The sequence below is a fragment of the Dictyostelium discoideum genome (assembly GCF_000004695.1).
Source record: "Dictyostelium discoideum AX4 chromosome 5 chromosome, whole genome shotgun sequence".
NCBI classification, from domain to species: domain Eukaryota; phylum Evosea; class Eumycetozoa; order Dictyosteliales; family Dictyosteliaceae; genus Dictyostelium; species Dictyostelium discoideum.
Window position 1 is genome coordinate 5000044 of NC_007091.3, and position 12696 is coordinate 5012739.

At 23.8% G+C, this 12696-nt stretch overlaps 3 protein-coding genes across 3 annotated transcripts; all 3 read right to left on the reverse strand.

The window, feature by feature from the left end:
- Window positions 1-111: 111 nt before the first annotated feature.
- Window positions 112-6888, reverse strand: DDB_G0291115 (RasGTPase-activating protein; the record flags this gene model as incomplete). The annotated part of the gene is made up of 2 exons (XM_630314.1): window positions 112-5862; window positions 6883-6888. 2 exons carry the CDS (start codon window positions 6886-6888, stop codon window positions 112-114), a joined length of 5757 nt encoding a protein of 1918 aa, XP_635406.1.
- Window positions 6889-7138: 250 nt separating this feature from the next.
- CYP513C1 (cytochrome P450 family protein) lies at window positions 7139-8701 on the reverse strand (the record flags this gene model as incomplete). Its single annotated transcript, XM_630315.1, has 2 exons — window positions 7139-8563; window positions 8639-8701. The coding sequence occupies 2 exons, from the start codon at window positions 8699-8701 to the stop codon at window positions 7139-7141; spliced, it is 1488 nt and encodes a 495-aa protein (XP_635407.1).
- A 603-nt stretch (window positions 8702-9304) lies between these two features.
- On the reverse strand, window positions 9305-11811 carry warA (homeodomain containing protein; the record flags this gene model as incomplete). Its single annotated transcript, XM_630316.1, has 2 exons — window positions 9305-9907; window positions 10003-11811. The coding sequence occupies 2 exons, from the start codon at window positions 11809-11811 to the stop codon at window positions 9305-9307; spliced, it is 2412 nt and encodes an 803-aa protein (XP_635408.1).
- Window positions 11812-12696: the final 885 nt, after the last annotated feature.

Genomic DNA, 12696 nt, shown 5'->3' on the forward strand with positions numbered 1-12696 from the left:
AATTTTTGTTGGTTTGGTTATTATTATTATTTTATATAAAATAATTGTTTTGATTTTTTTGATTTTTTTGATTTTTTTTTTTTAATTTTAATTTTTAAATAAATTTTTTAATTACAATTTTGGTGGACTTGTTGGTGTACCAACACTATTTGTTTCTAAATTTACAATTGACATTCTATAAGATTTTAATTTTTCTTTTTCTTTCTTTTTAATTTCTTTTCTCATATTTTCCATTCTTTGAGTTGTTGAACTAACTATACCTTTTCTCCAACCTTTATTCTTTGCATCTTTTAAGACTTCTTTAACGATTTCAATTGAAGATTTTAAATTCATAAACCAAATTTCAGAATCATCATTTAGCTCAGAGTAAAGTTCAATATATTGAATATTTGAAAGTATATTTTCAGGTCTAGCTTTAATGATAACGTAACCCATAATTGGTAAAAAGTCATCAGGACCACTACTACCAAATGGTTTAGTATAGTTGAAAATGATATTCCAAGTGTCAATGATACATTTCATTTTATCTTGTGGTGATTTATAAAGATTAATTTTTTTAATCTCTTGTTGAGCCAATTCCCAAGGTGCTTGACTTGAATATTTCTCAGCGATCAATAAACCATGATCTATGGAAGAGAATTTTGAAATTAAATCTTTTGAAAATGTTAAATCCTCTTTGGAGATATTAAAAGTGAAATTATAAATTTGGGTCAATAAATTTCTTTCCAAAGTATTTGTAGCAATTGAAAATTCATCATCGGTAGTATTTGACATATTCCACCAAGGTGAATTTGTCATTTCATTTTTAGCTCTTTGTATAAAAGATTTGATTGTTTTAGATTTCTCTGAACAAGTTGAACAAATGATTGAACTATCGAGTGTAGGTACACAAGAACAATAACCAGTGTCATTATTAAATCTTGACATGAACGAACCAACAAACTCAGTTTGTAAACGTGCATATGTTTTATCACGAAATTGACGAAACTTTTGATGAGTTAGGAATTCGATATTGATTTTCTTTTGAGCAGCGATTTGAGCACTATGACGCTGTAATTGATCCAAGTAGAGTACTTTTAATTGTTTCTCTAAATTTCTTTTCTTATCACGTTTATAGAAATCGTCAAACATTGTATCCAATAGTGATTTGTAATCATCTTGTTTTTGAGTTTCAGGTAATGCCCAAAGTGATCTAATTGTCTCTTCAATTTGTGCTTCTAAAATATTTAATTCCATTGATCTATTTCTACCACATTGCATTAGCAATAGTTCACAAATATTAGTTGATTGACTATAACCACAAATAAAATTTAAAACACTTAATGCCAATGTTAAATTTGCTTTTGCTAATTTCAATGAATGAGCAGATGCAGTTTGAAAGATTTTACTATTATCACCATTGATTGTACTTGCTTGTTTCTTTGATACAACATTTATAACTAAAAATTTCATACCTTCTTGAAGTTGTGATGCTGGTTGTACAGTTTTAATCATTTCAACAACTTCATTTTGTAATGAAATCTCTTCTTCATGATTAAAATAATCATTTGCTGCTGCTGATGATGTATTGTTGGTAGTATTTGAATTTATAGTTGAATTTGAAAATAATAATTGATCATTTGTTAATTGATTTGTATCAGAAATATTATTTGGTCTATTATGATAAATTAATTCTAAAATTATGAAAAGATCAGTTGATGATACTAATAAACTTTGACCCAATTCTAATTCAAAGATTGGACGATGATAATAATGTTCAGGTTCTTCAACTGTTATTAGATCAATGAAATATTCATCTAAAATTTGTTCCAATTCCATACCTTCATGATGATTTAACCATTTTGGAATTGTTGAAGGATTTCTTAAAAAGTCTAATACCATCTTTGCAATTTGAATTAAATTATGACGTGACTTTTGACTAATTGTCAAACCTGATAAAACACCATAATGGTCAGGTCTGATTATAGCAGGTATGAAAAAGTTTTCAAAGATTAATCTAATTATAAATTCACGTTCCTCTTGTTTATCTCTAACCTTGGAAATCTCTGATGGCACAAAATCGGGTTTTCTCTGTTGTTTAACATGTTGACGCCATAGCTCAATGACAACTTTACTAATCCATCTCAATGCATACGGTATTGAGCTTGACAATGCACAAACTCGACGCAAGAATTCACCCGAGAATTGTTGTAACAATATCTGTTGGTCAATCACTGGTAGACCACTATCGTCATCATCGTCATCCACTATACCAATGGATGCCAACATCGCCTTCTTTTGTGGATCATTCTCTAAATTTAAATTATGATCTTGAATGATTGAAACAACTAAATCTTTCAATACACTAATCATATATGGTTTACCATAAGTATAATTTAAATAAGTTGATAACAGAGTGAAACTAAATGGTTCATGAATTCCAAAATTTCTTTTATCACTTGAAATTCTAAATTCAATCTCTGTTATTGATTTAATTGTTAAAAGTAATAACTTTTCATCGATTGCTGTAAAACAATTACCAAACAATGAGAATACAATTGCTTGTGATAAATCTGTATGTGATGATTTAAATGAACTATCCATATCTGATCCTAAATATCCCGCTCTATTTAATGTATCTCTTAAAATTGATGGTTCAGTTCTTAATAATACTACTAATCTTTCTAATGTAAATTTTAATTCTCTTGATAATTCAATTACTGTTGATTGATCAATTGATGATGCTTTTGTTGTTTTATTTACTATATTTGGTGATTGTGTTGATGATGATAATGTTGGTGATGTTGAGTTTTTATTATTTGAATTATTTAAATTTGATAATGGGGTATTATTATTACTATTATCATTTTCTTTTAATGGATCAGGAAATAAACCAATATCAGAGATATCAGAAATTTGTAATCTATTATTTAATATATGAGCAATTGATTTATCCAAATGTCTAACTTCCCAAACTAATTGATATAACTCTTGAGATTTTTGTCTTGTAATTTTATTGATTTCATCAATAACTTTACTCTCTGCATTATTAGTTAATTCTTCTGATTTTAATAATGATTGTAATAATGCTAATCTTTCACCTTGTCCAATGAGTTTATTATTATTATTATTATTATTATTATTATTATTATTATTATTATTATTATTATTATTATTATTATTATTATTATTATTATTATTATTATTATTATTATTATTATTATTATTATTATTTCTATTATAATCACTATTTATACTATTACTACTATTACTTTTATTACTACTATTAATTAAAATTTCTGATGTTACATTTTGATTTAAATTATTATTACTATTACTATTACTATTACTATTATTGTTGTTGGCATAAGTTTGAGGTGAAGATGAAGTTTGACTATAAGGTGAAGATGAAGTACTTTCACCACTATCATTCACACTAAGATTATTACCATTTATAATATTACTATTACTATTATTACTATTATTTGAATTAAATGGTATATTATTATTTGAAAAAGAAAGTGAACCAAGACTTGTACTAATATTGTTATTATTATTATTATTATTATTATTATTATTATTACTATTACTATTATTACTACTATTACTATTATTTAAATCATAATCAGATCTACGAATTATATTATTACTATTACTTCTTGCATGACCAATTTTAGTATCAGATTGTTTTCTAATTGGATTTTGTTTTGCTAATTTTAATTTTTGAGAAATTTTTTGTTGTGAACTCTTAAATCCACCAATTGTAATCGATGTATTACCGCTACTACTACTATTATTACTAGCATTACTATTATTTGAAGATGATAATGAATTGAAACTATTACTCAATATATTATTAGCACTATTTGGTAATGATGATGATATTAATGATTCTGATGAAAAGTAAGGTTGAATAGATTGAGAAATTGATAAACTCTCTGTAGATGTACCAAATCTATGACGTAATAAAAATGTATCAACTAATGATGATGCTGATAATGATTGTGATAATTTATTATTATTACTATTACTATTATTGTTATTAATGATACTATTAGAAGTTTCTTCCTTTTGAATTTTAGATATCATTGTTTTATTCAATACTATTGGTGTTGATGTATTATTATTATTATTATTATTACCATTATTATTATCATTACCATTATTATTACTACTATTGTTATTATTGCTATTAATATCCTCAACATTATTAATTAATGATGATGTAGATAATGATAAAGGTGAATTAGATATTATTCTCTTGGTTGTAGTGGTTGTTGTTGTTGTTGTAGTTTCTTCATATTTAAGCATGCTATTCTCTGAATCATTTGTAGATTTTAGGATTACTTGTTGTTGAATATCTTCTTCTTTTATAACTTTAATTTTAATATCTTCAGTTCCTTTGAATTGATTATCAATTATTACTTTTGATTCTTCTTTTGTCACTTTTTCTACTTGTTCAACTTGAATTGGTGATGATATTTTTTCAATTTCAATTACTGTTGGATTTGCTGTTGCTGTTGTTGCAGTTGGAGGAGGAGGAGGAGTAGTTGGAGGAGTAGTTGGAGTTGTTGTTGTTGTTAGGTCTGATAATTGTAAAGGCTCAACAAAGGTTTTTTGTGGTGCATTTGTATCAAGTTGCACTTTTGGACTATTAACCTTTTCTTTTGAAATGGTTATTGTTGAATGTTGTGGCGAAGTTGGTGTTGATGATGGTGATGGTGATGATGATGAATTTGTTGTTTTTTTTGAAGGTAATTGTGGTGATAAAGAGAAACTATCTTCTTTTTCTTTTACCTCCTCTTCTTCAAGATTATTTATATCAGTATTATTTAAAATATTTTTTAACATCTCCTCCTTATATGAGAATGTAATTTCATTTGGATTGTATGATGATGGCGCTTTATTACCTAAATAATGTTGTTCTCTTAACATTTGTGTAATCTTTTCACTCTTTTGTTTTACTGTTAAATTTGAATCTTCTTTTTGTGTTTGTTGTTGTTGTTGTTGTTGTTTTCCTGTTGGTTTATCAATTACAATATGTGCTTTACTTGATACAGTAGATGATAACTGAGGTGATGGTGGTTTATTATTACTAACATTATGAGGTGGAACTGCTTGATTCTTTGTTGACTTTTTAATATTTGGTGAAAAACTACCATTATTATTATTGGTGTTATTATTATTGGTGTTATTATTTTTAATAATTGAAGCATCATCAACAAATGGTTTAAGTGGTGGTGGTGTATTTTGTTGATTTGAATTATTTGATTCACTACTAGTAGTATTAGTAGTAGTAGTTGATTTATTATTATTATTATTATTGCTCTCTAATATTTGATTTACTAATGGATCAATTTGAGTATCATTTTTAATAATATTTGAAGTGAAAATTGGGGATTGATCACCACCTGATGATGATGACGATGATGATGTACTTTGTTGTAAAGGTGTTTGTGGTGGAGTAATTGTAGTTGTTGTTAATGTTGATGAAAATATTGTTGGTGAAGTTGTAATTGGTGAGGAGGAGGAGGAAGAAGGAAACAGTATTGGACTTTGAGAATTTGCAGGTGAAAATATAGTTGTTTCTACTGTATTATCATACTCTTGTTTATCAATTTTATTTTTAATAAAGGCTACTTCTTTCTCTACCAATTCTAAACGAATATTTAGTTGTGATAAATTGGTTGATATTACATTTTGATCATCTGGATCTTTTTTTAATAGCCTTTTTGCATTATTTAAAATTTCAACAATTTTTCTATATTGAGATAATAATGATTCATAATCTTGAAATGTGTTGGCTTTTAATCCTTTCAATCTATTTAACCTTTTATCAACCAATCCAAAAACATTAATTATAATGTCTCCCATGGCATTGACCTTTAATTAAATATTTTTATAGTTTTTTTTTTTGTTTTTTTTATTCTTCTTTTTTTTTTTCTTCTTTTTAAAATTATTATTATTAAAAATTTAAAGAGAGAGAGATGGATGATTAAAAAAAAAAAAAAAAAAAAATATATGTAAGGGGAAAAAAAAAAAAAAAAAAAAAGTTGTAATTAATTGTGTGATTATTTAGGGGTGGTTATATTTTGGTTGTGTGTGAAAAATCAAACACTGTTTCCAAAAAGATTTTTACTTTTTTTTATTTTTATTTTTTTTTTTGTTTTTTTTTATTTTTTTTTATTTTTTTTTTTTTATTTTTTATTTTATTTTTTTTTTTTCAAATGATTTGCAAAACTAAAAAAATTAAAAAATGAAAATTTATAAAAAAAATAAAAATAAATGATATAAATATAATTTAATAGATAAATGGATAAGAAGGAAGGAAAAAAAAAAAAAAAAAAAAAAAAGACAATGTGCAAGCAACAGTTGGGAAAAAAAAAAAAAAAAAAAAAACAATTTTTTTTTTTTTTCAAAAATAAAAAAGCCTTTTTTTTTAAAAAATTTTAAAATTTTTATTTTGGCAAAAACAAATTTTTTCCAAAATATCTTTTTTGTTTGCAAATCATGCTTTGAAAAAAAACATTTTAATAAAAAAAAAAAAAAACCTATTTATTTTTTTTTAATTTTATTTTCCCAATCTTGTATGGTTTTCCTTTAAAAAAATTGAAAAAAAAAAAAAAAAAAAAACAGATCAAAATTTTGAAAAAAGATATATTTGTATTGATAAAAAAAAAAAAAATAAAAAAATACTAATCCAATCAAATCTATTTTTTTTTTTTTTTTTTTTTAAAAAATCTATTTTTTTTTTTTTTTTTAAAAAATCTTTTTTTTTTTTTAAAAATAGATTTTTTTAAATAATATATATACTCTCTCTCGTTGTTCCTAAAAAAATAAAAAAAACAATTACTAAAAAACTAAATTTTAAAAAAAAAAAAAATTTAAAAAAACAATGATTACATTCATTTTTTTTTTATTTTATTTTGTGTATTTTGGAGTGCCCTATTTTTTATACTATATTCGTAGTGAAAATAAATAAAATTATATCATTTTTAAATTAAACAAAAAAAAAAAAAAAAAAAAAACTTTTTTTTTTTTAAAATGATATAATTTTTTTTTTTTTTTTAAACAATTTTTATCTACAATTTTATTATTTATTTATTTATTTATTTTTTTTATATTATTTTTTTTATTTTTTTTTTAAATTTTTTTTAATTTAATTTCTTCTTTCAATTTTTACAAAGAAATCAGGACAATTTAAAGCAACAGAAAAAGTTCCTTGATCATTGAGTGGTATATTTGATGGATTTGTAAATTTGAAATTACCAAATAATTCAGCCATAGCAGTATGAACTTCAGCCTCACTTAAACTCATACCCATACAATTTCTAGTACCAACAGCGAAATGAACACTTTTAGAAACATCATTTTGAATATGTCTTTCTGGTATGAAATTATTTGGATTTGGCCAAAAAGATTCACTACGATGAGTAGAGTAAATATTTTGAATGATTTGAGTACCCTTTGCAATTTTATGACCTTGAATCTCACAATCCTCAGAAGTCATATGAGGTAAACCTAAAATACCAGCTGGATACATTCTAAAAACTTCTTTAACAACCAATGCCAAATATGGAATTCCATTACGATATTTACTATACGAATAATGATTATCACCCTTCTCCATTGAGTCAATGATATTTCTACTTAATTTCTCTTGAATCTCTGCATTATTAACAAGTGCCACAATTGCAAATGATAAGGTTTGACCAACTGTATCAGTTCCTGCAATTAAAACATCAATACAAATACTAATTAAAGCATTTTGAGTGATTCTATTATTTTCAACTTCAATTAATAATTTATCTAAAATTGTAACAGTAGGCTCAGTGGCACCGTCAATTGGCTCTTGCTCTTGTTGTTGATGTTGCTTTGAATCTTTATATCTTTCAATTAAATTTATAATATGATTTGAAAGTAACTTATGAATATCATAAAACTCTTTTGATCTATCATTCATAAATGGTGATAAAATTGGAAAATAAGTTGTAATGGAGGGTTGACTAACAAGTTTTAAAAATTGTTGAATCACTTGAATGATTGATGAACTGCCATCATCCAATTCAGTGTATGGGTAATTCACACCAAATAAGAATCTGAGAATGATATTAATTGAAAATAAATTTAAATATTTATTCATTGTGAATGGAGTACCCTGTTTAGCATGTTGATCTAATAATTCACATAACCTTTTTGATTCTTGGTTAATGTGAGACTCCATTTTTTTAATTTTAGTTGCAGTCATTTCTGAAAGTATTACAGATTTTAAATTTTTATGATAATCACCATTGGAATTGATTAATCCTTTATATCCATTAATCGATCTAGCATTCTCTCTTTGAAATCTACTTGTAAAAGTATCAGAATTATCAATGAATGCTTCCCTCAATATTGGATAACCAGTTAGAACAACAGTCTCTAATGAACCAATAGAAACTCTAAAAACCGGTCCATACTTTTCAAACCACTCCAAATATTTTAAATGTAAATTCTTTTTAGTTCTTGCTAATTCTATTAAATTACCAAATAAAAATCCTTTTGGACCTGGAATTTTACTATTTATTTTTTTTTTTCTATCTTGCTAAAAATAAAAAAAAAGAATTAATAATTAATATTTTTTTTTTTTTTTGAAAGAAAGATAGAAAAAAATAATTACATTTTTAATAAATAAGAAATAAATTGATACAAGTGATACTAATATTAATACTAAATAATTCATTTTATAATATTACAATTTAAAATTTTTGATTGTATTTTTAAATAGAATTTTTTTTTTTTTTTTTGAATGAAAAAAAAAAAAAAAAAAAAAAAAAAAAAAAAAAAAAAAGGAAAAAAATTTAAAAAAAAAAAAAAATCTTCAACATGTAACCTTCCTGTTTTGTGTTTTTGTAAAACAATGTTTTTTTTTTTTTTTTTTTGGGAGTTGGGTTGTAAGGGTTTATATGAAATTAAAAAAAAGAAATGGTGCTATAAAAAAGAAAAAAAAAATTGCAGTTAGTATAATTAATAAAAATAAAAAAAAAAAAAAAAAAAAAATATGGAAACAAAAAGTGAGATACCCTTTTTTAAAATCAAGATATTTTTTTTTTCAAAACCCATGATTATAATAATATAATATAATAATAAATAATAAAAATAAAAAAAAGAAAAGATTTTAAAAAAAAAGTTTATTATTCACAAAAATTTTATTTTTTTATTTGTTTTTTTTTTTTTTTTGTTGTGTTTTTTTTTTTTTTTTGTTTTTTTTTTTTTTGTTTTGATCTTATCTTATTTTTTTTTTTTTTTTTTTTTTCAATTAAATTTCCAAAAAAAAAAATAAAAACTAATCTTCCAAATTACCACTGTTTACGGAAATTCCATTTCCACTATTAAGTTTTTGTTGATATGAAAAAGAATTACTAATGATTCTATTTGTATATGATTTCTTATAAACTCTATCATAAAAGTCATCTTCATCATCTTCCTCAAATTTATTACCTGGTGGTTGTGATTGTTCGTTATTTCCATTGGAATAATTTTCATTAAAGTTATTATTATTATTATTATTATTATTATCGCTATTTGTATTTGGTTGACTATTTATATTATTTATATTATTTATATTATTTATATTATTTATATTACTATTACTATTATTATTATTTGACGATTTAGTTACAGTTGATTCTAACATTTGTATAATTTCTTTATCTTGATTTTCTTGAATTAATTTTTCTAAAGCAATTTTCTTTGAAGCACCTTTTGATAATAGATATTTTACAAAATTTGTTTTTCCAGCTTTGGCTGCTAAATATAATGGAGTGTAACCTTGGTCATCGGAATCATCAGCAGCAATTTCACATCCCTTACTTTCAAATATCATTTGTCCCATCATTAAACTTGCAAATTGTACTGATAAATGAATTAAATTTTGACCATTCTTTGTCTTTTTTTTTGAAAAAAAAAAAAAAATAAATTAATATATTTTTAAAAATATTTAAAATATTTAAATTAATAATAATAAAATTTTGTTATAATTACCTTTATATTTAATTTTGAATTAAATTTAATTAAGAATTTAACAGTTTCAATTCTAGATTCTCTAACAGCATAATGAATTGGTGTATAACCTTCAGAATCTTGAATATTTGGATCAGCACCATTTTCCAAGAGTAAACGAGTGATAAGATCATGACCCATTAGGGATGAAGTGTGTAATGGTGTATGACCATCAATGTCAATGGCATTCATATCGGCACCATTACAAATTAAAAGCTTGGCAATTGAGAAATAACCCATGATACAAGCATGATGGAGTGGTGTACGATTGTTTGAATCAATGACAGAGGCCTTTGCTTCGGTTTCAATTAAAAGTTTACAAATTTTCTCGAAACCTTTCAATGAGGCAATGTGTAATGGTGTCTCGCCATTTATTTTTGTTTTTACAGATACTTCAGCATCATGATCCAATAATGATGAAGCAATTTGAAGATGGCCACCTTTGCAAGCTGAAAACAATGGAGAAACACCCTCGTCATTCACTAGATTTGGGTCGGCTCTATGTTCTAATAAGAGTTCAACAATTGGTTGATTACCCAAAACTGATGCGGCAATTAATGGTGTATTACCTTGGTTATCTTTGATATTTGGATTTGCACCACTTTCAATTAATCTTCTAACTTGATATTCATAGCCCAAGAATGCTGCTGTAAAGAGTAATGATAAACCTTTACTATCACGTGCATTAACATCAATTGAGTTTGGATCGTCTGGATTATAACGAATTAAGAAATCAATATTATTTGGATGTAATAATATTTTATTCCAAGCAGATGCAACTGAAAACTTTTCACCACAATCACCATTACTTAATGGTTGATTATGATTATGATTATGATTGTGATTGTGATGATTATGATTATGATTATGGTGATGATGATTATGTGAACCACCACCGCCACCACCACCACCACCCATATTACCATTAATTGAATTACCACCATGTGGTATATATTTATTTAGATTTCTATTATGATTTCCATTTAATATATTATTAATACCATTCATTCCACCACCACCATTACCACCACCATTACCACCACCACCACCCATTGAATTCATACCATTTTGTGAACCCAATGCATTATAGATTAAATCAGAGCCACCATGTGATAATTGTGGTTTAAATTCCATATTTCTGGCTTTAGCTCTACGATTTTGGAACCAAATTTGAACGGATCTAGCAGTCATATGTAATTCAACGGCCAATTGACTTCTAAGATTAAGATTTGGATGTTGATGAGCCATGAAAATTTTCTCCAGTAATTTAAGTTGGTCTGGTGATGTTCTCTTTCTTTTCTTTTTTGATGGATCATCTTGATCCAACATTAAATCATTTGTTGATCTTGATAAAAGTTTTGAAAAACTATTACTTGAATATGGTGTTGGTGATAATTGTTGGGATTGTGAAAGATGTTGATTATTATTATTATTATTATTATTATTATTATTATTATTATTATTATTATTATTAATATTATTATTATTATTATTATTGTTATTGTTATTACTATTATTATTATTATTATTATTATTATTATTATTATTATTATTATTATTATTATTATTATTATTATTATACATTCCATACATATTGTTTGGATTTAAATTTGTATTCGTCCCATTATTTATTTCATTTGTATTTGTGTTATTATTATTATTATTATTATATTGTTTTGATCCTGTTGGATTATTGTATTGTTGTTCATAAGAATCATAATCTGATCTATTAATATTGCCTATATTTGGATAACCAAGTGAATGTTGGGATTTCATAACAATTGATGCCATCTTTTAGAAAATAATATTGATTTTAAAATTATTTAATTTGTTAATTTTATTTATCTGATTAATAATGATAATAAAAAAAAATAAAAAATAAAAAAAAGGGCTATAAGTATGTATTTATTAGTTTATTAATTTATTAATTTAAATATCCAAGTAACAATGGGCCCAAAAAATAAAAAAACAATATAAAGAAATAATATAAAATGAAAGAAAGAAAATAGAATAAAAAAAAAAAAAAAAAAAATCTTTATTCTTTAAAGTATTAGTTTTTTTTTTTTTTTTTTTTTTTAATATATATATAATAAGCATATGGGTGTTAAAAAAAAAAAAAAAAAAAAAAACAAACAAATAAAAATTAAAACAATTTATTGGATAATAATTTTATTTGTTTAAAAAAAAAAAAAATTTTAAAATTAATTAAAAATTAAAAATTAAATAAATAAAATAGTTGGTAATATTTAAACACCACTTTTGTTAGGGAAAAAAAACCAAAAAAAATCTCTTGGGTGGGGTTTATTTAGTTTTTCTTTTTTTTTTTTTCCACCCAATTAGAAATTCCCTTAAGGGAGAACTTGGTTTAATTAATGGACAGGAGATTTAATAAATGCATTAATTAATATAGCTATTAATAAATATATATGAAAAAAATAAAAAAATAAAAAAAGTGAAATCAAAAAGAATTTATTACTATTGTTGTTGCTATTTTTTTTTTTTTAAAAAAATAAATTTAAAAGGTGTTTCGTATATATTTAAAATATTATCACTAAAAAAAAAAAAAAAAAAAAAAAAAAATAAGAAAATAAAAATTAAAAATATTAGGACCAAAAAAATCCACAATAAATATTAAAATTTTATTACTTTTTTGGCAGTGCTTTGAAAGAGTATTGT